A 22,707-nucleotide genomic window follows, 5' to 3' on the forward strand; every position below is an offset into this window, starting at 1 on the left:
TCTACGGGGAGAATTTTCTCCCCGTCGGGCGGGCCGGTCGGGAGCAGAGCCGATTGCCACCCGCGATCGGCTGCGCGTCACCATTTTACTTGGGCAGGCCAATTAAGTACCGCCCAGCGTCACGTGCGCCTGGTAGCACTTAGCGTTACCTATGCCGGCGGGGGAAGGAGGAGACTTGGGGCCAAAAATCTCACTGAAGCATGGAGCTGCCTCAGGGAGATTAAGTTCAGTTTTAAAGTTGGAAAAGATAAAAAAATATAATTATTCAGACATGTCCCCTCATGTGACATGTTTATGAATTTTCATAAAATGTTTTATTTAATTAATAAACCCTTCATGAAACCTCATCTCGCCCGTGGAGGAGGTTTCATAAAAAAGATGCCCGGGCTCTTCACCTGCCCTCCAACCTTAAGGTTGGACGGGCAGCTTTCTCAATTGGGTTAATTGGTTTGTAAATGGCTTTAACAGGCCTTTGACAGTTTGGTGGGTGCGCAGCTGACTCCGGTGCGTGCCCACCGAACGAAAGATTGGAATGACGCGCGGTGATGTCGGGACGCATAGCCAACGTCATCGCGCATCATTTTGCGCATCGGCGAGTGGGGCCCGCCCCCGCACGTTGAACAGAAGATTCTGGCCTATGATACTATATTGTTGTGATGAGTGCTGTGATAAAGTAAGCTTAAGAAGGCAGACTGAGGTGTTGGGGTGATGTGCACAGCAGGATGTAGGTCTATGTGCCATTGTACTCATCTTTCCTGCCTTAAGTCATTGAACCTACACTGAATCCAGGAGCATGACACTAAGCCCCAGCTGCTGATCTCCTACACGACTTCCAACCATGCCTTCTTGGCCTCAGCTGCAGACTTATTCTTCCCATTGCCAGAGAGTATCTCTTTCACAGAATCCTGAATCATAGAATGGTTATGGTACAGAAGGAGGCTATTCAGCCAGTCGTGTCCATACTGGCTCTCTGCAAGGGGAACTTAGCTACCTGCATGCTCCAGCCCTTTTCCTGTGTCTCTGCAAATTTTTTTTCCCTTCAGGTGCTAATCCAATTCCCTTTTAAAAGTCACGTTTGAATCTGCCTCCACCACAATTTCACGCAGTGCATTCCATACCCTAACCACTTCCTGCGTATAAAAAAGTTTCCCTCTTGCTGCTGTTACTTTTTTTGCCTACCACCTTAAATAGATGTCCTCTGGTTCTCAACCCTTGTGCCAATGGGAACAGTTTGTCTTGATCTACTCTGTCTAGAACCCTGATGATTTTGAACACTTCTATCCAAACTCCTTCCAACATTCTCTTCTCTCAGGAGAGCAACCCAGCTTCTCCAGTCTGTCCACCTACTGAAGCCCCTCATCCCAGGGACCATTTTTGTAAATATTTTCTATGCCCTTTCAAAAGCCTTCACATACCTAAAGTCCCAGAACCCCAAGTGGCATATCCAGGGAAGGGTCAGTAAAAGGAGAAGCAGCCTTTGCTCATCTGTACTCCATTATGACACTTGCTTCTCTCTTCTTCCCAACTCCTTTGAGTTGCATCTTTGGATTGCTCCTTTAATTACTGGAATTTTGATCATATTATGTAAGTCCACAACATGGTCGCTGCCATGAAACCCGGAAGTAAAATGATAATGAGTGACTGAGTTAAAAGCCACTGACAGATGCACTGAACTTACCTCTGGATTTCCCAAATACCATCCCACCCCCATCCATTGCACCCCGCTCCCATCTCCCAGCAAGTCGCAAACTTAAAATAGGGGTCTTGCTGATAAAGGTGGAAATGGAGGGGGGCTGAAAGGAATTTGGAAGAGGTATCACCTTATGAAGAATTGATGTGTGGAGCCATTCCCACCTGAGGCAGGATGACCCTGAAGGATTCAACTGTGTAGAGGAAACACAGTATGACTCAAGATGGTTAAGCCATATTTCCCTGTGGACAACCAGTGATATGCCAGGTGCACTGGAATCATACTGACACAGATGTTAGGAAATATAAGGGGAGAAATTCAGCTTCCGGCTGAAATGGTTACGATTGGTGGAGTGCCGCATCTCCCATCCAAAACCAACGTTGAAAGTCTCAGTAAATCTAACAGCTTCCACTCTGAGCCAGCCAACAGGTTGGATATTGGATGGGGCGGAAGTAGAGGTGCAGCAATTTAAGCAGGCCTCAAATGGACCAGCTCTTGACTGGAGTTGTTTTCTGGGCTTAGGAGAAGCAGACTGATTGGCTCCACACACTAAAAAGGAAAAATCTCCTTGTATAACTAAGTGGACTGTGTACAATCCCACTTTGCCCATTTTAAACAAAAATTTGCAATGAGGATGGGTAGAATGGTGGCTGGAGAGGAATGGGGTCAGGAAAAGTAGCTCCACATTCAGTTCAGTATATTTTAATTACTTGTCTTGTTAATTGCAGGATAACAGGTGGTTCCTTGAAGGGTCTGTCAAGGTACATGTAGGCCTGATTTTTATTTGTGCAATTGGCGCCAGAGAAAACCAATCATGGAGTGGGAGCCTCAAACAGCATTAGGCTTCTTATTTGCATATGCAAAGGTGTGGTGCCTTGTTTCAGGTGTGGGCAATACATTAATTTTTTAGCCTTTACCAACATGGCAGTCAGCAGAATTATAGTCCATAATGAGTGTGCGCCACTAGCCCACAAAATGAGTGCTGTACAGATAAATTTCTAGGTCCTGATGTCTCAATCTCTAATTGATGTCTCAATTTTCAAACTTATCAATGCACCAGATTTTTTCTAGCCTTACCGCATTCAGTCCTGATAAGTTCAAAACAGTTAGATTTTTCAAGCTGGTCACCATCTGGATCAGACAAGTGGTTGTAATGTTTGGGATTCTGCCGATGTTCAGGATCTGTAGGTTTGGGCACTCCTGTGCCATATAGCTCAAACAGTGTGCACTTAGTTCATGACATCCAAATACTTCCAGCTCTTTCAGACTGAGTGACAAAACAAAGATATCAATTAGGTCTTGTAGTGACAAAGGGTTTTTAATGGAAGTGATCCAAGTTTGGTCTTTCCCGTTCTTAAATTGAGCTAAGTGCTGCATGTGCACAAAAGGCCTAAGTTGGTGATTGGCTAACACTCCAAGAACTGTTATTTGTATAAAAATTAAAATATGAGCAAAAGCAAGAGCTGATTTTATGAAATCATGCTCCTGGAGAGACTTGCCCCCAGGAGTGCATATCAGGAAATTGCAGGTGCACTCTCCATTATTTTCCATTCATCATTTCCATAAATTTACTCTTAAATGTCAGCAATCACACCTTTCAGCCACTGTTAGATTTGATTTACTAAAAGCTTTTGAGATCAAATATCAACTCATGGTGGACACATATCTTTTGTTTTGGAATTTTAGCTTCATCATAGATCTTTCTACCTGGTATGACATTTGAAATATGTCCTACTCTGTGTCCACTTGACACCATCTTCTGGATGATGTCAAGTGGACACCAACTTTATGAATGGATCTGGTCATAAAACTCTTTGTTCTGAATAAGTCTTTTCCAAAATTATTTAAATCACTGGTGGCAGTGAAAATGGTGGGCAAGGTTTACTACTTGCATTATTATACCCTCATTTGAATATTAGTTTTCATGTACTTTCACATCAAGTGCCGAATATCCAATTTTCAAGATCATTTTCACCAAGGTATTTCAACAAATGCAACTACTATTATTGAATGCAGCCATATATTTCATTGAATCTAAGAAGTCTGGCAAGCAGAGTGCATTGTGAGACCCTTCTAAATGATAAAAAAGACCAAAATAGATTTGGAAATTTTAATATAATCACAGAAGATATGTTGGGCATATACTCACATTTTTGAGCGTCTTCACAACAGTGAGACTGTAATAGATAACTTAAGAAATCTGGAAGTAATCTAACCAGAAAATATGTTGCATTTAAGTATATCAATAACCAGACTAAATCTCCTTTGGAGCCTGGTACATAATTGGAAATGGAGTTTCAGTATTTGTAATGAACAAGACTACTGAAATACTATGAGGCTCATTGGTTATTTCTGCAGCTACAAATCCTTGTATATAAATAGGGATTGTCTTGAAAGAGATCCATCACATGAGTTCACTTTGTCTCACATTTATGATTTGCCTGAACAGCTTTGGCAAATGTTACCTTGATCGTGTTTCTAAAAAATTCTACTATTCCTGTGAGAGTGCTGACACATCTGCAGGGAACTGCTCTCAATTTTTGTTTTCACTTTAGCCCAACACTCCTGATCTTTGACCACTCATTATGGGGAGTGCGGAGGCAGATGAATAGGAGGACCCTCTTGTTGGTCTTCTCCTGGACATGACCAAAATGGTCATCCATAGATCTATTATAGAAGGATCCCTTGGGACATCAGTCAGCCTGCCTGCCTTGTTTCCATGGTCTTGTCCGCAGCTGGCTGGCCCTGGAGAGGGAACATGCGGTGTCCACCAGTCTGCTGGAGGCTTTCCATTACTGTTGGGCACCCCAAGGATGGGTGAGGTTCATCTACTTAGGAAATAATATATGATCGAGTTTTTCAAGTTTCCTTTTGTTTTGTTGAAAGTGGATTTTATGTTTAAGTTCCTTAGCTCTTAAAAAGGATGGCATGTGTAAATTTGATTTTACTGTTTATGACACCCACTGTCATCACTATGGAGTGCCAAAAAAAGCATCTGCATAAACAAAAAAAATAATTGTTTACATACTGGAATTAATGACAAACATACAAAAATTCTTGGGGCTAAAAATATTAGGATGCTCAAATAACCCGCACCTGTTCAAAGTATTGCAGGCATCACGCAAACGCCATGTTGCCTGATAATTTAAATGATTGTGGCATGGTGCCCACTGCCAAATGTAGAGTTGGGAGGCAGCATGTCTCACCAAGGGGCCAAAGTCCATATGAGGCTAGCATTACTTAAAGCCAGATTACACCTCTTAAAGAAATGGTGTATTCTGGCTGCAGCAGATACTGGGAGTTGTTGTAGGAAAGTGCCTGACCTACAGGAAGAATGATGGTGAAATATGGCAGTGAGCAGACTCCCACATTTTCTGTTGTAGTACTTGAGGCCCTGGTGCAGGTGGTGGACATCAGTAGGGATGTAAGAGGCCCTTCATTTTCAGGGAGCAGAGAGGAACTGAACCTGCATGGCAGCACCTCTAATTGGGAGCAGATTGTGAATAGCTGGGGCCCAGGCTCAGATCCTTGTAGTACCCAAGTAGCTGTGGTCACAGCCTGCCAACCTGAGAATGAGCCATTTATTGCTATCCTCTGTTTGCTGTCCATTAACCAATTCTCAAACCATGCCAGTATATTCCCTCCAATCCCACGTGCTCTAATTTTGTTTACTAGCTTCTTGGGCGGGATTTTCTGCACCTGCCCACTGCCGCGATCTTCCAGTCCTGCCGCAAGTCAATGGATTTCTGGCTGGGGCACCACCTCGCCTGCAGTGGGTCTGGAAAATCCCATCCCTCGTGTGGGACCTCATCAAAAGCCTTCTGATAATCTAAATACACCATATCCATTGGTTCCCAACAGGTTTGTCAAACATGATTTCCTTTTCATAAATCCATGTTGACTCTGCCCAATCCTACCATTATTTTCTAAGTGTCCAGTTATCATATCCTTTATAATAAATTCTAGCATTTTCCCTACTACTGAAGTCAGGCTAACAGGTCTGTAGTTCTCCATGTTCTCTTCCCCTTCTTAATTAGTGGGGTTACATTTGCTACCTTCCAATCTGCAGGAACCATTCCAGAATCTATAGAATTTTGCAAGATGATCACCAATGCATCCAGTATCTCTACAGCCACCTCTTTCAACACACTGGAATGTAGATCATCAGGTCCAGGGGATTTTTCAACTTTCAGTCCCATTAAATTTCTCCAGTACTATTTTCTTAGTAATCAGTTCCTCATCCCGCTAGTGCCTTAGTTCTCTAGTATTTCTAGGAGGTTCTTTTGTTTCTTGCTCCATGAAGACAAACACAAAGGGAAGAAATTTCCGCTGTGAGCACAAAATTTGGAGTATTTGCAAAAGTCAGTTTCCCACCATCGGGAGATCAATTGGAATTTTGTTCTCTCAACTTTGATGGAGTGTCAAAGGGGGGGGTCGACTTTTTGCTGATCTGTGTTGGGAACCACATTTGCATTCATTTACATCTCATGAATGTTCATTAAAAGGCAAACTCACAGGAATTACATTCCCCCTCCAAATTATGTGTCTCGCCAGCAGGTAATTAGAACGGTCTGTTTCCCGACTGTATATAAAGTGGCGTGCACCTGACGAGCCTCACTTCATCAATGACTTTGAGATATGTAGCTGCTGCTTTCATCTACCTTTAACAGTGCTGCTGCGATATTTCAGTGCTTCTCAGATTCTGCGCCAAGGCTGCTACCCGTGAGGCAACACCAGATAGAAGGGGGGAAGACAGAAGCATGACTGGGGCTGGGCTAGTGGAACATGGAAGGGAAAGGGGGAAGGCAGAGGCATGACTGGAGTGGGGGTTAAAAGAACATAGTGGAGTAGTGAAAGACTGTTCACAAGCAAGAGTTATAAGGTTGTCCAAGGAAGAGTGAGAGACCATTCTAGGGCTGAGTCCATGCTGCCAGGGGATAGACAACAGATTATCCCGGGGTTGAGGTCATGCTGTTGGGGGGAGAGAGAGAAGATTGTCCTGGCCATGATAGAATGTTCTACATGGCACGCATGTCTTGGTCCTGGTCTTGGGCTGGGAAGACCTCTCTGGGTAGTGATGGTCATGCACAGAATGGTGTTTAGGGTGTGGTCAGTGAACTAAGGCATTTGGTCCTGGGGCTTGAAGTCATAATACGGGAAAGCAGCGGGCATAGTTACATTGATGGGAGGCATTTGGATTTGGTAGGTTGGCAAATTCAGAGTCATGGGGTGGGGTATTGTAGGGTCTCATGGGGTGGATCACTGCTAGTGAGGGTTGAAATCAACAAATGGCATGGGGCCATCAACATTGAAGGGAAAGGGGGAGAACAGGAATATTCACGTGCACACCAACGGGGTCAAGGGTAATGGAGGAGGCTGAATAGTTACACAAGGGATGGGAATTAGGTGGCGGTGACTGTGGAGAAAGATGGGAGGAAGTTGGTGGGTGACAGGGGGAGGTTTTAAGGTGTTGGTGGCACTCAGGAAAGTTAGCAGCACCATGTTCACTTTTAGACGGTAATGACACAATTGGAAAAATAAGTGTGAAAAAATGATATGGAGGAGTCTCAAGGCATGTGGGAGGAGTTCTAGACTACAATTTTGGGACGATTGAAGAGGTACCCAAATAATTATCTGCTGAAGACATGGCGAACAAGGCTCAGCTGAGTCCTGTTGTCGTGGGTCAAATGCTTATTGCAGGAATATTGCACTTTTACACATGGTGTGCATTCATACAGCAATCCATTAAGGTTTGGAGTTACATTTGAATTGGTCTGACTGGCCACCTGTGCCTGAAAGAGGCAGAGCTAAAAGGGAAGGAGGATCAAACAATCAAGGGCCATGGCTACTGGACAGAAGCTTCATGCAAGCAACAATATTCTCATTTTAGATAAAAACAAAAAACTACTGCGGATGCTGGAAATCCAAAACAAAAACAGAATTACCTGGAAAAACTCAGCAGGTCTGGCAGCATCGGCGGAGAAGAAAAGAGTTGACGTTTCGAGTTCTCAACAGAACAGTTCTGTTGAAGGGTCATGAGGACTCGAAACGTCAACTCATTTCTTCTCCGCCGATGCTGCCAGACCTGCTGAATATTCTCATTTTAATGGTCATGGTTTACAGGGCACAACACTTAGTCATAGTATTAGTACAAGTCTAAGCTAGTGTCCAGACTAGTGGAGGCAAGGTGACAATATCCTGACTGAGGGATACAGCACATGGGTGCATACACCCTGATCAAGACCCTCTTTAATGCACAGTCATTTCAGAGGGGATGCCCAGCCACCTGCAGACCTTCAGGATGTGCTTCAGTTGCCTGAGAATGCCATGTCTAGACTGAGAGCAGGCCAAGGGCTTCACATTGGCTTCCTGACTTGGAAATGGTGGGAGAGCATTCAAGGGGAAGGTGCAGTGATGTCTCAAATCTATTCTTCTCCAAGGAGGAGTGAAGAATTCAGGCTGCAGGCAATACTCCCTTCTTGATAGCTTTGATGCAAGTGAGGAGAAGAAGGGCCTGTCATAGTTTGGCACAGCTCAGGGAACACAGTTGACCTGAGGAACTGGAGGCAACAGGACCACAGGAAGTCCCAGATGCTGATGAGGAGGGACCAAATCCATGGAGACGTTTGAATCGACCATGGGTCCACGGAAGATACAGCTCATATTTTGAAATAAGCGAAATACAGTGTGACAGATGCCTTTGTCTAGTGATGTGGTAGCTCATATTTGCCACATTCTCCGTGAGGCTCTGATGCCGCATGGACTTGGAGGCCATCCAATGCTGGTTGCTTCAAGGTTACAGCTACACTCAACTCTTTTGCTAGCGGATCCTTCCAGGGGTCCATCGACTGAATACATGTGGCCTAGAGAACTCCCTGGCGGTGGCCTGGGAGATTAATTAATAGAAGAGGGTTTCACTCTTTCAACATCCAGCTGATCTGTGATCACACCAAGCAGATTGTGCATTTTTGTGCGGAGAGTCTGACGATCATTTTCCAATCGTCACTGGATACAGGTGAGGTACCAGAGAATTGAAGATCTGCTAATGTTGTACCTTTGTTTAAAAAAGGATCGAGGCACAAGCCGAATGATTACAGACCAGTTGGTCTGACCCAGGGAGCTCTCATGACTCTTAGGTCTCAAGTCACTTGCAGCTGCCAAAAACCTTTGAGGCCCCTCGGCGCATAGGGGGTTGGCTCCTCAGTGATAAGGGCTATCCCTTAAAGCTGAGGCTCATGATACCCATTCGTCATCCACAAAGTTCATCTGAGGAGAGATACAATGCTGCACAGTCAGCCACAAGGTCCTTAATAGAGCAGACTATTGGCCTCTAAAAGATGCGTTTCAGATGTTTGGACCAATCAGGCGGGGCTCACTGGTACTCAGCACAGAAGATGTCCCAAATCATTGTTGTTTGCTGTGCCCTGCACCACCTAGTGGTGTAAAGAGGGGGATGAGCTGCCACATGGAAACAAGCCACATACTCACCTCAGAGTTTGTACACACTGCCTGCTTTCAACTGTGACAGCCACATCACGTAAACACATTTCACCACTCTCACTGACACACCGCCTTCTCTCTTCCATGACAGGGTGGCACACAGCCAAAGGCAGGAGTTGCTAACTAGCAGGGGGGCAGGCAAGGTTGCATATCATAGAGGAGTTGCCAGTCACTGAGGCAGTGGCCAGTGGTGTGAATGAGAGCACAGAAAAGCAATCTATGGGCAGAATTGTCCCAGATTTGCACTAAATGTGATAGCAGGCGTGAGAAACGACGTTTTACCCGCTGGCTGCAATGGTGGGTTTTTGCGCCGTACCATCCCCTTTCCGGTACATTCCGCCTCACTAATAATGCATTCATGGGAAACATGCTGGATCACCAGCGGGCGGGCTCGAATTTGCCCACCACACTGTGACCTCAGTGCATCCTCACTCCGGGTGCCATATTTAAAGCATGCCAGAGCCAGGACTGCTCCAGGCGACAGATGACCCCGAAAGCAAAGTAAATGGCAGCCCACAAATTTAGTGACGCTTCCCTGGGGTACCTGCTGGAGGCAGTGGAAGGCCGCCGCGATGTTCTCTACCCCCACTCTGGCAGCAGGAGGTCCAGCAGCATCACCAATCGGGCCTGGGTGGCAGTGGCAGCAGCGGTCAGCACCACTGGAGCACAGAGGAGGTCAGCCATCCAGTGCAGGAAGAGGATGAATGCTCTAATCGATTCCGCCAGGGTAAGGCAACCATCTCACCACTCTCAACTCATACACTGACAAACTCATCACACATCCACAGGGATCTCACACATCAAGGGACAACACCACTAACTCTCACACGCACCTTCACATCTCCATCAGGCTCATATCCTCTGGAGCTCACATCTTCATCCCATCCATGGCTCCACTAGCTACACAAACATTCCACACAGTGCCATGTGTCCTGCTCACACACTCTCCATCTTTTTTCATGCAGAAGAAGCTGGCTCACAACAGCAGAGTGAGGTCCCAAACCAGAGGTGGATGGCGAACATTAGGCCCCTCACTCAATTTGAGGAGTGTGCCATCGCGCTGACTGGTGAAGGTGTGGACCGTGCCTGCAGTGATGGTGAGGTCAGTGGCAAGCACTCACGTGAGGATCCTGCACCATATCATCCCTTTCTCAACGCAACTGTGAGTGCTCTCTCTCCTGCTTTTGACTCTGCTACCATGCACTAATTATCTCTACTTTGTTTCACAGTCAGCTCTGGCAAGTGACTGACACCCTCAGTTCCATCCACGTCCTCACTTCCAAGAGGTAACCACCTCCATTGAAAAGCTGCAAATAAGCTGTCTGGAAGACACATCACGGCGCTTTCCCACACCCTCCACCCGTGCAGAGACACACACCTACGTGGGACCTAGATCTAGAGCAGGCTCGGGTTCACAATCTGGTGGTCACCGCACGGACACATGCTCACAGCAGGAGGAGGCAGGTTCAGCCGAGCTCCCCGGTACTCAGAGGACTGTTGGGGAAGAGGCATCTGTGAGGTCCAAGTGAGATGACGAGCCTCTAGATTTGGCCTTCCAACTCATCGTGGAGAATCAGCAGAAGGTGTGGGAACATCACACAGAGCTGTTGAAAGCCCTCAACAGAGTGGCATGTGAGTCGGATGAGTGCATCTGCCTGCTTTCTGATGAAGTGCTGCCCACATGTGTGTATATGGAGATCTCCATAGTAAGGATGGGGGAACGCCATGGAGACCCTGGTCCAGCAGAACGTGGAGATGTGTGCAGACCTGCATTCCATCGTGGTAGCCATGGGTGAGTCCTGTAGTATCCCATGTATCTACCTAATCCACTTTTTTGCATCACATTTCCTCTTCATCCCATAATCTCATCCTGTAGTCTCTCATAAAAGCTGCAGGGGTAAGCATACACTTCTTGCATTCCTCCCTTCCCTCCCCACTACTTACCCTTGTGTCTTTCTCCTTTCAGATACTCAAGAACTGGTCAGGCACTGGTGCAGGAGTGTATAGGCCAAGTGGAGTAGGGCACTGATGATGAAGAAACACATCACTCCATCTTACTACTACAGAACTCAATACTACAGAAAGCTGAGAGGAGTATAGAAAGAGGAGGGGTGAAATCAAAAAGAAAATTAGGAAAGCAAAGAGGAGGCATGAAAGAATATTGGTAAGCAAAATCAAGAAGAACCCAAAGATGTTTTATCAATACATTAGAAGTAACAGGATAACAATGGAAAGAGTAAGACCCATAAACGACCAAAAAGGTAACCTGTGTGTGGAGGTGGAGGATGTGGGTATAGTTATTAATGAATACTTTGCATCTGTCTTCACAAAAGAGGGGGACAATACAGACATTGTAGTTAAGGAGGAAGAGTGTGAAGTATTGGATGTGATAAACATAGGGAGGGGGGCAATATTAAGGGGATTAACATCTTTGAAAGTGGATAAATCACCAGGGCCGGATGAAATGTATCCCTGTTAAGGGAAGCCAAGGAAGAAATTGTGGAGGATCTAACCATCATTTTTCAATCGTCACTGGATACAGCTGAGATGCTGGAGGATTGAAGGTCTGCTAATGCTGTACCTTTGTTTAAAAAGGGAGCGAGGAATAGACCAAATAATTACAGGCCAGTCAATCTGACATTGGTAGTGGGCAAATTATTGGAATCAACTCTGAGGGACAGGATAAACTATTACTTAGGAAGGTGTGGGTTAATCAAGGACAGTCAGCATGGATTTGTTAAGGGAAGATCATGTCTGACAAATTTGATTGAATTTTTTGAGGAAGTAATAAGGAGGATTGATGAGGGTAGTGCAGTTGATGTGGTTGACATGGAATTTAGCAAAGGTTTTGACAAGGTCCCACATGGCAGATTGGAAAAGCCCGTGGGATCCAGGGGAATGTAGCAAGCTGGATACAAAATTGGCTCAGTGGCAAGAAACAAAGGGGAATTGTTGATGGGTGTTTTTGTGACTGGAAGCTTTTCCAGTGGGCTGCCACAGGGCTCAGTACTAGGTCTCCTGCTATTTGTGTTTTAGTTAATGATTTAGAATTTAAATGTAGAGGGAATGATCAAGAAGTTTGCAGACAACACAAAAACTGGCTGCGCCGTAAATAGCGAGGAGGATGGCTGTTGACTGCAGAAGATATCAATGGACTGGTCAGATGACCAGAAAAGTGGCAAATGGAATTCAACCCAGAGAAGTGTGAGGTGATGTATGGAGGTCAAATAAGGAAAAAGATTACACAATGCACGGAATTTTCCATGCCTGCTGGCAGTAGGCGTGATAGGTGGCATGCACGGGCAATACGGCACGATCAGTTTCACGACGGCGGGAAGGCAGGCCACGATCGTCTGCTCAGCCCGCCAATGGTGGGCTGCGTTTCCCACAAATGGTCGTCGGGGAGCTCATTGTAATATATCAGCATATCATTAAAAGAGAATCCTGCCAGGCTCTTGGACCCCCGTCGTATCATCCATCCACGTTGGCGGGAAGCGCGTTGACGTGTTTCACAACAGCACATAGGCAATGTGCACTTGGCGGCCTTCACTTTGGGGGAACTGAGGTGAGTGAACAGCATCGTTTTCCAGCATCTCGCAAGGATCGCCTTTTTTTTGCAGGCTTCAGGGACACCGGGGGGCCTGGGTGAAGTGCCATACCTTACCCCCTCCCATCCCTCTACACCCCACCCCCGGCACAGACTGCGAGTCTGCGACCACTTTACTGGGCCATGGAGCAGTTAGACTGCACACATTGCACAATTGGCTAAAAGGGCAAAATTGGAACCTCAACATTCCTTGTTATAGAGTATTCAGACGAGATAGAGAGGGGGATAGATGAGGAAGGGGTGTTGCAATATTGATCAAGGAATCAATTATAGCATTGAGGAGGGATGATATCTTGGAAGGATCATCAAATGAAGCCATATGGATAGAAGTAAAAAAATACAAAAGAGGCAAACATGCTGTCGGCTGTACTATAGGTCCCAAACAGTCAGGGAGAGATAGAGAATCAAATATGTAATCAAATTTCAGAGAAGTGTACGAATAATAAGGCAGTAGTAATGCGGGATTTTAACTACCCAAATATTAACTGGGATAGTTTTAGTGTGCAAGGTAGGGAGGGAGCAAAATTCTTAAGTTGCATCCAGGATAACTTTTTTAGCCAGTATGTTAAAAGCCCAACAAGGCAGTCCTGGACCTAATATTCGGAAATGAGCCCAGGCAGGTGGAAGGCACATCAGTAGGGGAGCATTTTGGAGATAGTGACCATAATTCAGTTAGATTTAGGATTGTTATGATGAGGTTGGGCCGGGAATAAAAATTCTAAACTGGGGAAAGGCTAATTTTACTAAGATGAGATATAATTTGGCCCAAGTGGACTGGGAGCAGCTACTTACAGATCATAACTCAGTTAGATTTAGGATAGTTATAGAAAAGGAAAAGGTTAGGCCAGGAAAAGAAGTTCTAAACTGAGGAAAGGCTAATTTTACTAAGATGAGATGTGATTTGGCCCAAGTGGATTGGGAGCAGCTACTTGCAGATAAAACTGTGTCAGATCAGTGGGAGCCATTCAAGGAGGAAATAGCGAGAGTACAGGGCAAATATGTTCCCGTAAAGACAAAGTGGGGGGACCAAGTCTGGAGAACCCTGCTTGTCAAGAGACATAAAGGTTTGGATTAAAAAAAGAGAAGCTTATGGCAGATACCGAGGGCTCAATAAGGCAGAGTCCTTAGAGGAGCATAAAACATGCAGAGGGGATATTGAAAAGGAAATTAGGAAAGCTAAGAGAGTGCATGGGAATGCAATTGTGGGTAGAATAAAGGAAAACCCAAAGGGGTTTTTTAAATATGTAAAGAACAAGAGAATAATTAGGGAAAGAGTGGGGCCAATTAGGGACCATAGAGGTAATCTGTGTGTGTGGACCCAGAAGATGTGGGTACAGTCCTCAATGAATACTTCGCGTCAATCTTCACAATGGAAAAGGACGACGCAGGTATAGACATCAGGGTGGAGGACTGTGAAATATTAGAGGAAATTAACATAGAGAGAGAGAGAGGAGGCACTGGCGGGTTTAGCAACCTTAAAAGTGGATACATCCGCAGGCCTGTATGTGATGTATCCCAGGCTGTTGAGGAAGGCGCGGGAAGAGTTATCAGGGGCCCAGGCAGTAATTTTCAAATCCTCTCTGGCCACAGGTGAGGTGCCAGAGGACTGGAGGACTGCTAACGTTGTCCCATTATAAAAAAAGGGAGGAAGGGATAGACCAGGAAATTACAGGCCAGTCAGTCTAACCTCGGTGGTGGGGAAGTTACTAGAAAGAATTCTGAGGGACAGAATATATCTGCATTTGGAGAGACATGGGTTAATCAGGGATAGTCAGCATGGATTTGTTAAGAGAAGGTCGTGTTTGACAAATTTGATCGAATTTTTTGAGGAGGTAACACAGGAGTGTTGCTGAGGGCTACATGGACTTTAGCAAGGCTCTTGATGTGGTCTGTCACGGCAGACTGGTTAAGAAAGTAGGAGCCCATGGGATCCAAGGCAAAGCGGCACGTTGAATCCAAAATTGGCTGAAAAGCAGGAAGCAGAGGATGATGATAGAGGATGTTTCTGTGACTGGAAGTCTGTTTCCAGTGGGGTTCCGCAGGGCTCGGTGCTGGGGCCTTTGCTGTTTGTGGTGTACGTAAATGATTTGGACTTAAATGTAGGGGGTATGATCAATAAGTTCGCGGATGACACGAAAATTGGCAGGGTGGTAAATAGTGAGGAGGATAGCCGTAAACTGCAGGAGGATATCAATGGACTGGTCAGGTGGGCAGAGCAGTGGCAATTGGAATTCAACCTGGAAAAGTGTGAGGTAATGCACTTGGGGAGGGCTAACAAGGCAAGGGATTACACTATGAATGGTAGGACCCTGGAAAGTACTGAAGATCAGAGGGGCCTTGGCGTGCATATCCATAGATCCCTGAAGGTAGCAGGGCAGGTAGATAAGGTGGTTAAGAAAGTATATGGGATACTTGCCTTTATTAGCCGAGGCATAGACTACAACAGCCGGGAGGTTATGCTGGAACTGTATAAAATGCTGGTTAGGCCATAACTGGAGTGCTGCGTGCAGTTCTGGTCACCACATTATAGGAAGGATGTGATTGCACTGGAGAGGGTGCAGAGGAGACTTACTAGGATGCTGCCTGGGCTGGAGGGTCTGAGCTATGAGGAAAGATTGGATAGGCTGGGGTTGTTTTCCTTGGAGCAACGAAAGTTGAGAGGGGACCTGATAGAGGTGTAGAAGATTATAAGGGGCATAGAGAGGGTGGATAGGAAGGCACTTTTTCCAATAGTGGAGGGGTCAATAACCAGGAGGCACAGATTTAAGGTAAGAGGCAGAAGACTACAAGGGGAGTCGAGGAGAAATTTTTTCACCCAGAGGGTGGTGGGAGTCTGGAACTCACTACGTGAAAGGGTGGTTGAGTCAGAAACTCTCGTAACATCTAGCTAGTATTTAGATGTTCATTTGCATTTCCATAGCCTCCAGAGCTATGGGCCAAGCGCTGGAAAATGGGATTAGTATAGTCAGATCTTTGTTGACCGGTCTGGACCTGATGGGCTGAATGGCCTCCTTCTGCACTGTAGACGTCTATGAGTCTATCTCCTCGACAACACTGGCCATGTAGCAGTCACTGCTGGAGGTGCTCACAGCCCCTTGCAATCTCAATAACCCGGTTAGGAGCTATCTCCCCCATGTCGCACTCATCTGTGGCCATCCGAGGGGTGGCTAGCACTCTCTGGGAAATGTTAAGGGGCCATCACACAGGGCCAGGAAAGGATGCTATGTACACCCATGCTAACCGCGCCTCTCTCTCTCTCTTTCATGCTGCAGGAGGACCACATCAGGAGCATGGAGCCTGGTGACCTAGCTGTATACCTGATGGCCTACAGAGGGTGAAGAAGATGGAGGAAAGAGCGACTGAGGCTCCTGACCACACAAAAGCAGGAGCAGCAACCTCAGGAAGAAGGGGCTCCCGCACGTGCTGGCCAGGAGTGACAGTGAGCTGTGGCTGGTTGGCGCCTAGCGATACCCAGGGCCTATAGATGCTGCCTATCATTCCCGCAGATGACCAAGAACCAGTGCGGCTGGCGACTGCGCCTGTCTAGGGATATGGTCGCTCACATCTGCCACTTACTGCAGGACTTGGCGCCAAGAGAACATGGAGGGGATCCACTGCCAGTGGCAGTGAAAGTGACTGCGGCGCTTAATTTCTATGCCAGTGGCTCCTTTCAGGGCTCCACAAGTGATCTCTGTGGGATATCACAAGCCACCACCCACAAATGCATTCATGAGGTCATGGATGCCATCTTCTCGAGGGCACACAACTTTGTGCATTTCACCTGGGACTGGGGCAGCCAGTTTGCAAGGGCCATTGGATTCGCCCAGATCTTGGGATTCCCACAGATACAGAGTGTGATCGACTGCACCCATGTGACGCTCAGGTCTCCATCGTTGCACACAGTGGACTACATCAACTGCAAGGGATTCCACTCACTGAATGTGCAAATGGTATGCGACCACCGCAGGTGTGCGCACGGTTTCCAGGGAGTAAGCATGATGCCTACATCCTCAGTCGATCACAGATCCCTGGAGTCTTCCAGGGTCCACAAAGGCTGCAGGGATGGCTTCTCGGGACAAGGGCTGTGGCTGATGACACCTGTGTGGCGGCCTCAGACTGCAGCAGAGCAATGGTACAATGAGACTCATGCTGCAGCTCACAACTTGGTGGAGCAGACCATCGGGATGCTGAAGGTGAGCTTCTGGTGTCTGGACCGGTCTAGCGGAGCCCTGCAATACAGTCCACAGAGGGTGTCATGCATCTTCATTGTCTGCTGCGTCCTTCACAACCTGGCGCTCCAATGGGGAGATGAGCTGGCTGAGGAGGAGTTGGAGGATCTGCATACCTCCTCCGATGAGGAAGACACCAACAGGGAGGAGGGTGAGGAGGTCCTCGGAGGCAATGATGATGGGGATGAGGCCCTCGCCATGGATAGACGAAGCAAGCGCGCTGGGAGACCCTCATAGCTGTTAGATTTGTGGAGGATGATGACAACATACAGCAAGGTGACCCCATAGATCCTCACATTGCATTTGTGAATGTTTGGCTCCAGTCTGGCTTATGGCAACGCACCTACCCTCCGTGATAATGCTCCTGTCATGGAGATGCAGTGGAGGCCCTAATAGTTGCTAAATTACAGGAGGATGACGACGACATGCAGTGAGGACACTCCATAAATCTTCACAGCCTCTAAGAATGTCTGACTCCTGTCTGGTCAAGGGCAGCTCACTTGTACTCTGTGATCAGGGTCGTATCATAGAGATGCAGCCATAAAACTTTAGAAACATCCGATGCTTTGTGCACCATTGGCACCTGAGCCCTTCAGGAGCTGGAGCACAGCATCAGTTGTCACAGATGCTGAAGAGATGGGGGCCAGTCCCTCCTTAAAGGTTCTGAGAGCACATTGAGAGAATGAGAGAACTCTGTGGCGCCTGCCCACTATATTCTGGCAGCAATGACAAGCACCATCGAGGTGCAGACATCAGTAATATTTCCAGGACGTGTGAGGCCGGACCATCACTTTGGTCTGAAGGCTGCACAGAGCACAGGGGAGAGGCCCTGGACTGAGACACCTGCCTTTATCTTGTGCAGAAAGGTTTCACATCTGAGTGACAAGAACACTGCTTATCAGAACAAGGAGCCATAGGCAGGGAGACATTCTTGAGAGTTTATTGACAATAGTGAATATTATGTACAAGTGATTAACACCAGTGCACAGGCTGTGCAACTAATTCTCCTTAAATTTCCTAACCCAGTATCTACGTCTTGGTGCTCCCCGGACATCTATAGCGGAGGTGGAAGCAGCCTGCTGACTGCGATGTCCTGTCTGTGATTACTTTGGCGGGCGTCCTCTGGAGGGCCGAGACTTGGAGATTTCGGTGTCCTGCTGTGTGGCAGTGGCACCCTCCTCGGCCTGTGAAGCTGGAGCTGCTGAGGCCCACAGGAAGAGGGGATTCAGATGGGCCGGTCACTCCCAGAGTCACTTGGATGGATGGGTCTGGAGTGTACATCTGCTGGTCCTCCTCCCTATGGATGCCCATGGGCCCCTGGCTGACTCCTTGAGGGGAATGGGTAGCTGGAGTGAGACCGAGCTGCCCCACACTCCTCTCACACACACTGTTGTAGGCCAACTATGGCGTCAGCAATGGAGTTGAGCCCATGCAGCAATGCAGGAGTAACATCCTGGATCATGACATCCGCCACCCTACCAGTTTTGACCTCAGTGCATTGGCATGCCGGCGCCATCACCTTAGCCTGAAGATGGACAGACTCCTCCATTGTGCCTTGCGATCTGAGGAGTGCAGCGGACATTCCTGGTGTTCCCGAGCTTACCTTTGCAGCTCCAGCAACTGAGACATGACCAAGTCCAGAGGTTCGTCATCTGACTTGGGCTCAGCAAATTTCTGGCCTCTAGCAGTCCTCTGAGTGCCGGGGACCTGGGAAGTCCCTGCCTCCGCCTGCTGTGGATCATACAGTGTGATGTGCTCACCAGATTGTGATCCCGTGTCTATTCTAAAGCTAGGTCCCACTGAGGTGTGTGTTCCTGTGTGGTGGAGGGTTTGGGTGAGCATTGCTGCCCATCCTGCAGCCAAAGCGGTGGTAGAGCACATCCCGGCGGGCCTCCATGGCACCCAGCAGTCACTTGAGGGACCCGTCATTAAACCGGGGAGGCTGCGGTCTGTTTTCCTTTGCTGACCATGTCTCCCGGTGGTGAGCTGGTAGCGATGAGTAGTGTGCTGGCGGCTGCCTTTTAAACATGGCGGCTGGTGTAATGCAATGGCAGGGTGATGGCGGGAGGGTGAACGAGAGCCCACCCACCATGGAAACAGCATGTTTCCCGGGAATGCATAAATAACGAGGCAGGTTTGGGATGATATGGCATAAAAACCCACCATCGCGGCTGTCTGGTAAAATGGTGGGAGCTTCGAGGACGGTGCCATCAGATACCCCTTCGGAGGTTTCTTCAGGGCTTGGTTGGAAGCTTTGGGTCATGTGCCTGCGAAAGCAAGGAGAGATAATTAGTGCATGGCAGTGGCCTGTGAAAGAGGACACATCACTCACGGCATGGTTGTCTGGTGGATGATGTACTGCTGGATCCTCACTTGGTAGAGCAGCGCCGACCTCATCGTCAGCACAGGAACGGTCCCAGTCATTGCCAGCCAGCTGGATGGCTCTGTTTTCAAAGTCCATAAGGACCTTTATTTCGGGCATTCCGCCACCGGCCTGCGACCTCTTTCTCTTGTTGTGTGCTAGCTTGTCCTGCATGGGTAGAGATGGAGAAAGTGTAAGCAGGACGCCTGCTGGACCAGATGATAAATGTGCCTGTGGGTGGTGAATGATCCCATGGATGGGATGAGGACAATGAAGGTGTGTGTGAGAGAGTGAATGGTGATGTCCCTTGAACTGGCAGAGAGTGAGGGCCCAGTGGATTTGTGCTGGGTTTGTGAGTGTGTGAGTTAAGAGTGATGAGAAGAGTGACTTACACTGGCAGAACAGAGATCATTTATCCTCTTGTGGCACTGGGTGGCTGTCCTCTTCTGAAGGGTGTTGGCACTGACCACCCCTGCCACCGCCTCCAAGCCAGATTGGTCACATTGCTGCCCATCCTGCGGCCAGAGCGGGGGTACAGGACATCCCGGCGGGCCTCCACGGCATCCAGTAGTCCCTCGAGGGACCCGTCATTAAACCGGGGGGGCTATGGTCTTTTTTCCTTTGCTGGCCGTGTCTCCCAGGCAGCGGTGGTGAGCTGGTAGCAATGAGCGGTGTGTTGGCAGCTGCCTTTTAAACATGGCAGCTGGCGCGATACAACGGTAGGGTGATGGCAGGAGGGCAAATGAGAGCCCTTCCACTATGGAAACGGTGTGCTTCCCAGGAGTGCATAAATAATGAGGCGGGTTTGGGACGATACGGCGTGAAAACCCACCCTCTACCACACTTAGTGCAAGTCTGGGAAAATTCTGCCCAATAAATGGGAGGATACTGAAAGGTGTAGATGAAGTGAGGGACCTTGGAGTGAATGTCCATAGATCCCTGAAGGTAGCAGGACAAGTTGATAAGGCGGTTAAGGTGACATGTTTTAATTTATTAGTTGAGGCATAGAACATAAGAGCAGGGATGTTATGCTGAAGCTGTATAAAACATTAGTTAGACCAAAAGTTGAGCACTGTGTGCAGTTCTGGTCACCTCATTACTGAAAGGATGTAATTGCATTAGAGAGGGCACAGAGGAGATTTACGAGGATGTTGCCAGGACTGGGAAAGTGCAGCTATGAGGAAAGATTGGATAGGTTGAGGTTGTTCTTCTCGGAACAGAGGAGGCTGAGGGGAGATTTGATTGAAATGTACAAAATTGTGAGGGGCCTGGATAGAGTGGATGGGAAGGGCCTATTTACTTTAGCAGAGAGGTCAGCAACTAGGGGGCATAGATTTAAAGTGATTGGTAGAAAGATTAGAGGGGAGATGAGAAAAAAAAATTCATCCAGAGGGTTATGGGGGTCTGGAACTCACTGCCTGGAAGGGTAGTAGAGGCAAAAACCCTGAACTCTGTGCCGTAACCTATCAGGCCATGGACCAAATGCTGGAAAGTGGGATTAAGCTGGGTGGCTCATTTTTCAACTGGTGCAGACACAATGGGTCAAGTTGCCTTTTTCTGTGCCATAAACTTTCTATGATTCACTCTTGCAGCCACCCACTTAGATACTGGCACTGCACCTTCTTCAGAGGGCAGCATAGAGGGAGGATCTGCATGCAGTGAGTCACCAGGTATGAGTGCCCTACAGCCAGGGCAAGGAGGTAGGTCACACAGGTATCAGCTCAGCAGAGGACTCAGGTGAGGACTGGTATACAGAACAGTTAACAATTCTTCATTTAAACTACATTTGTTGGCAGCTAAAGTAAGTTTAAACTGCAGCAGGCAACTATATAAAGTGAAAATATCACAAGGCAGTACAATGCAGTACACAACTCTTAAAATACATTTTTATATTACTTTACATGACGTTAAAAATTTATATTTAAAACTTTTGTAGAACCAGATGCAATGAAAGCAATTTGCTCTTTTCATCTTCACAATTCAGTCCCAAACATTCTATTTAAGACATGACATGAATATTCAATCCTCTTGCTTGAACCTCTGTGCTAAAAGTATCAATTTATAAAATCTATACATATAATACTGGAAAGTGATCAGTGCATTATGCTTCCTGTGTTCAATTTAAATTCATCAACAGCAGGGCTTTGAACTGACACGCTTTATAAAAAGTACTGTACAAGTAGTACAGTTACAAGAGCACATGGTTATTGTCTATGTTTTGCGTGCTCCAAGTTCTTGGAAATAAATACTTTCTTTCAGCTTGCAACAGAGAAAGCATTATTTTGATGTGACTCATTTTATCACATCCATCACAACTGAACTATGTATTTTTCTTATTTTCCCTATTTTGATGTTTACCTTGTTTATCTTGTTCTGTACCAAAAAGAATCTCTTCTGTGAGAACACCAGACTCCAGGACTTTGTAAATGGTGTTCACAATAGCCATTTGTAACATACACAAAAGTACCCGAGCTCTAATTGTATCCTTTATTCCTTCAGGGGTGAAATTAGCCTTCACGCTTTGTGCCTGTATGACAAAAAGTTGCCAACACTATACAAATCCCAGGTGTGAAACTTTCAATCTGGAGCCAGAAACCTTAAAGGGCAAACTTTTTGAATGGGCACCTTGATGGGGAGCGAATTGCCTGCCGGGAATACATATCAGGTGTGATCCCTATCGTTTTCCATCCATTAATTAAACACCTTGAGATGTTTGATTATATTAAAGGCACTATATGAATACAAGTTGTTGTTAAGTGTGTAATTTCATAAAACAAGCTCTAAAGTGTCAACACACACTGAAAGAATAAATATGATTAAAAACAAGAAGCAGCAGATGTCATGGAGGCTACAGGGAATGTAAAAATAGATTAATACACTTTGGGCGGAATCGTCCCAGATATGCTCTAAGTGCAGTAGCGGGCAGGTAAAACATTATTTACCCGCTGGCCGCACTGGCAGGTTTTCATGCCGTATCATCCCAAACCCACCGCATTAGTTATGCATTCCAGGGAAACATGCCGTTTTGATGGCGGGTGGGCTGTCATTCGCCTGCTACACCATCACCTCGCCACTTCATCATGACGGGCACCATATTTAAAGTCCAGCCGCACACACAAATCTCAGTGCTTCCAGCCCACGACTACTGCAGGGAAGATGTCCACGAAAGGCAAAGTGACTGCAACCCCCAGGTTTAATGATGCATCACTGGAATGCCTTGTGGACCCCCTGGAGGCCTGCCGTGATGTCCTCTACCCCAGGTCTGGCCACAGGATGGGTAGCAGCGTGACCAACCAGCCTTGGGAGTCGGTGGCAATGG

At 47.1% G+C, this 22,707-nt stretch overlaps 1 protein-coding gene across 1 annotated transcript in view; it reads right to left on the minus strand.

Annotated features, from left to right (window-relative positions):
* LOC144691328 (uncharacterized) overlaps nt 1-22,707 on the minus strand; it is a 101,244-nt gene that overhangs the window by 45,738 nt on the left and 32,799 nt on the right. Inside the window, exon 5 of the mRNA XM_078559334.1 lies at nt 2,768-2,957. Within this exon, the coding sequence (XP_078415460.1) occupies nt 2,768-2,957 (190 nt within the window). The remainder of the gene's footprint in view (nt 1-2,767; nt 2,958-22,707) is intronic.

The sequence above is a fragment of the Cetorhinus maximus genome, chromosome 2 (assembly GCF_964194155.1).
Source record: "Cetorhinus maximus chromosome 2, sCetMax3.hap1.1, whole genome shotgun sequence".
In the NCBI taxonomy this organism is placed as follows: Eukaryota; Metazoa; Chordata; class Chondrichthyes; order Lamniformes; family Cetorhinidae; genus Cetorhinus; species Cetorhinus maximus.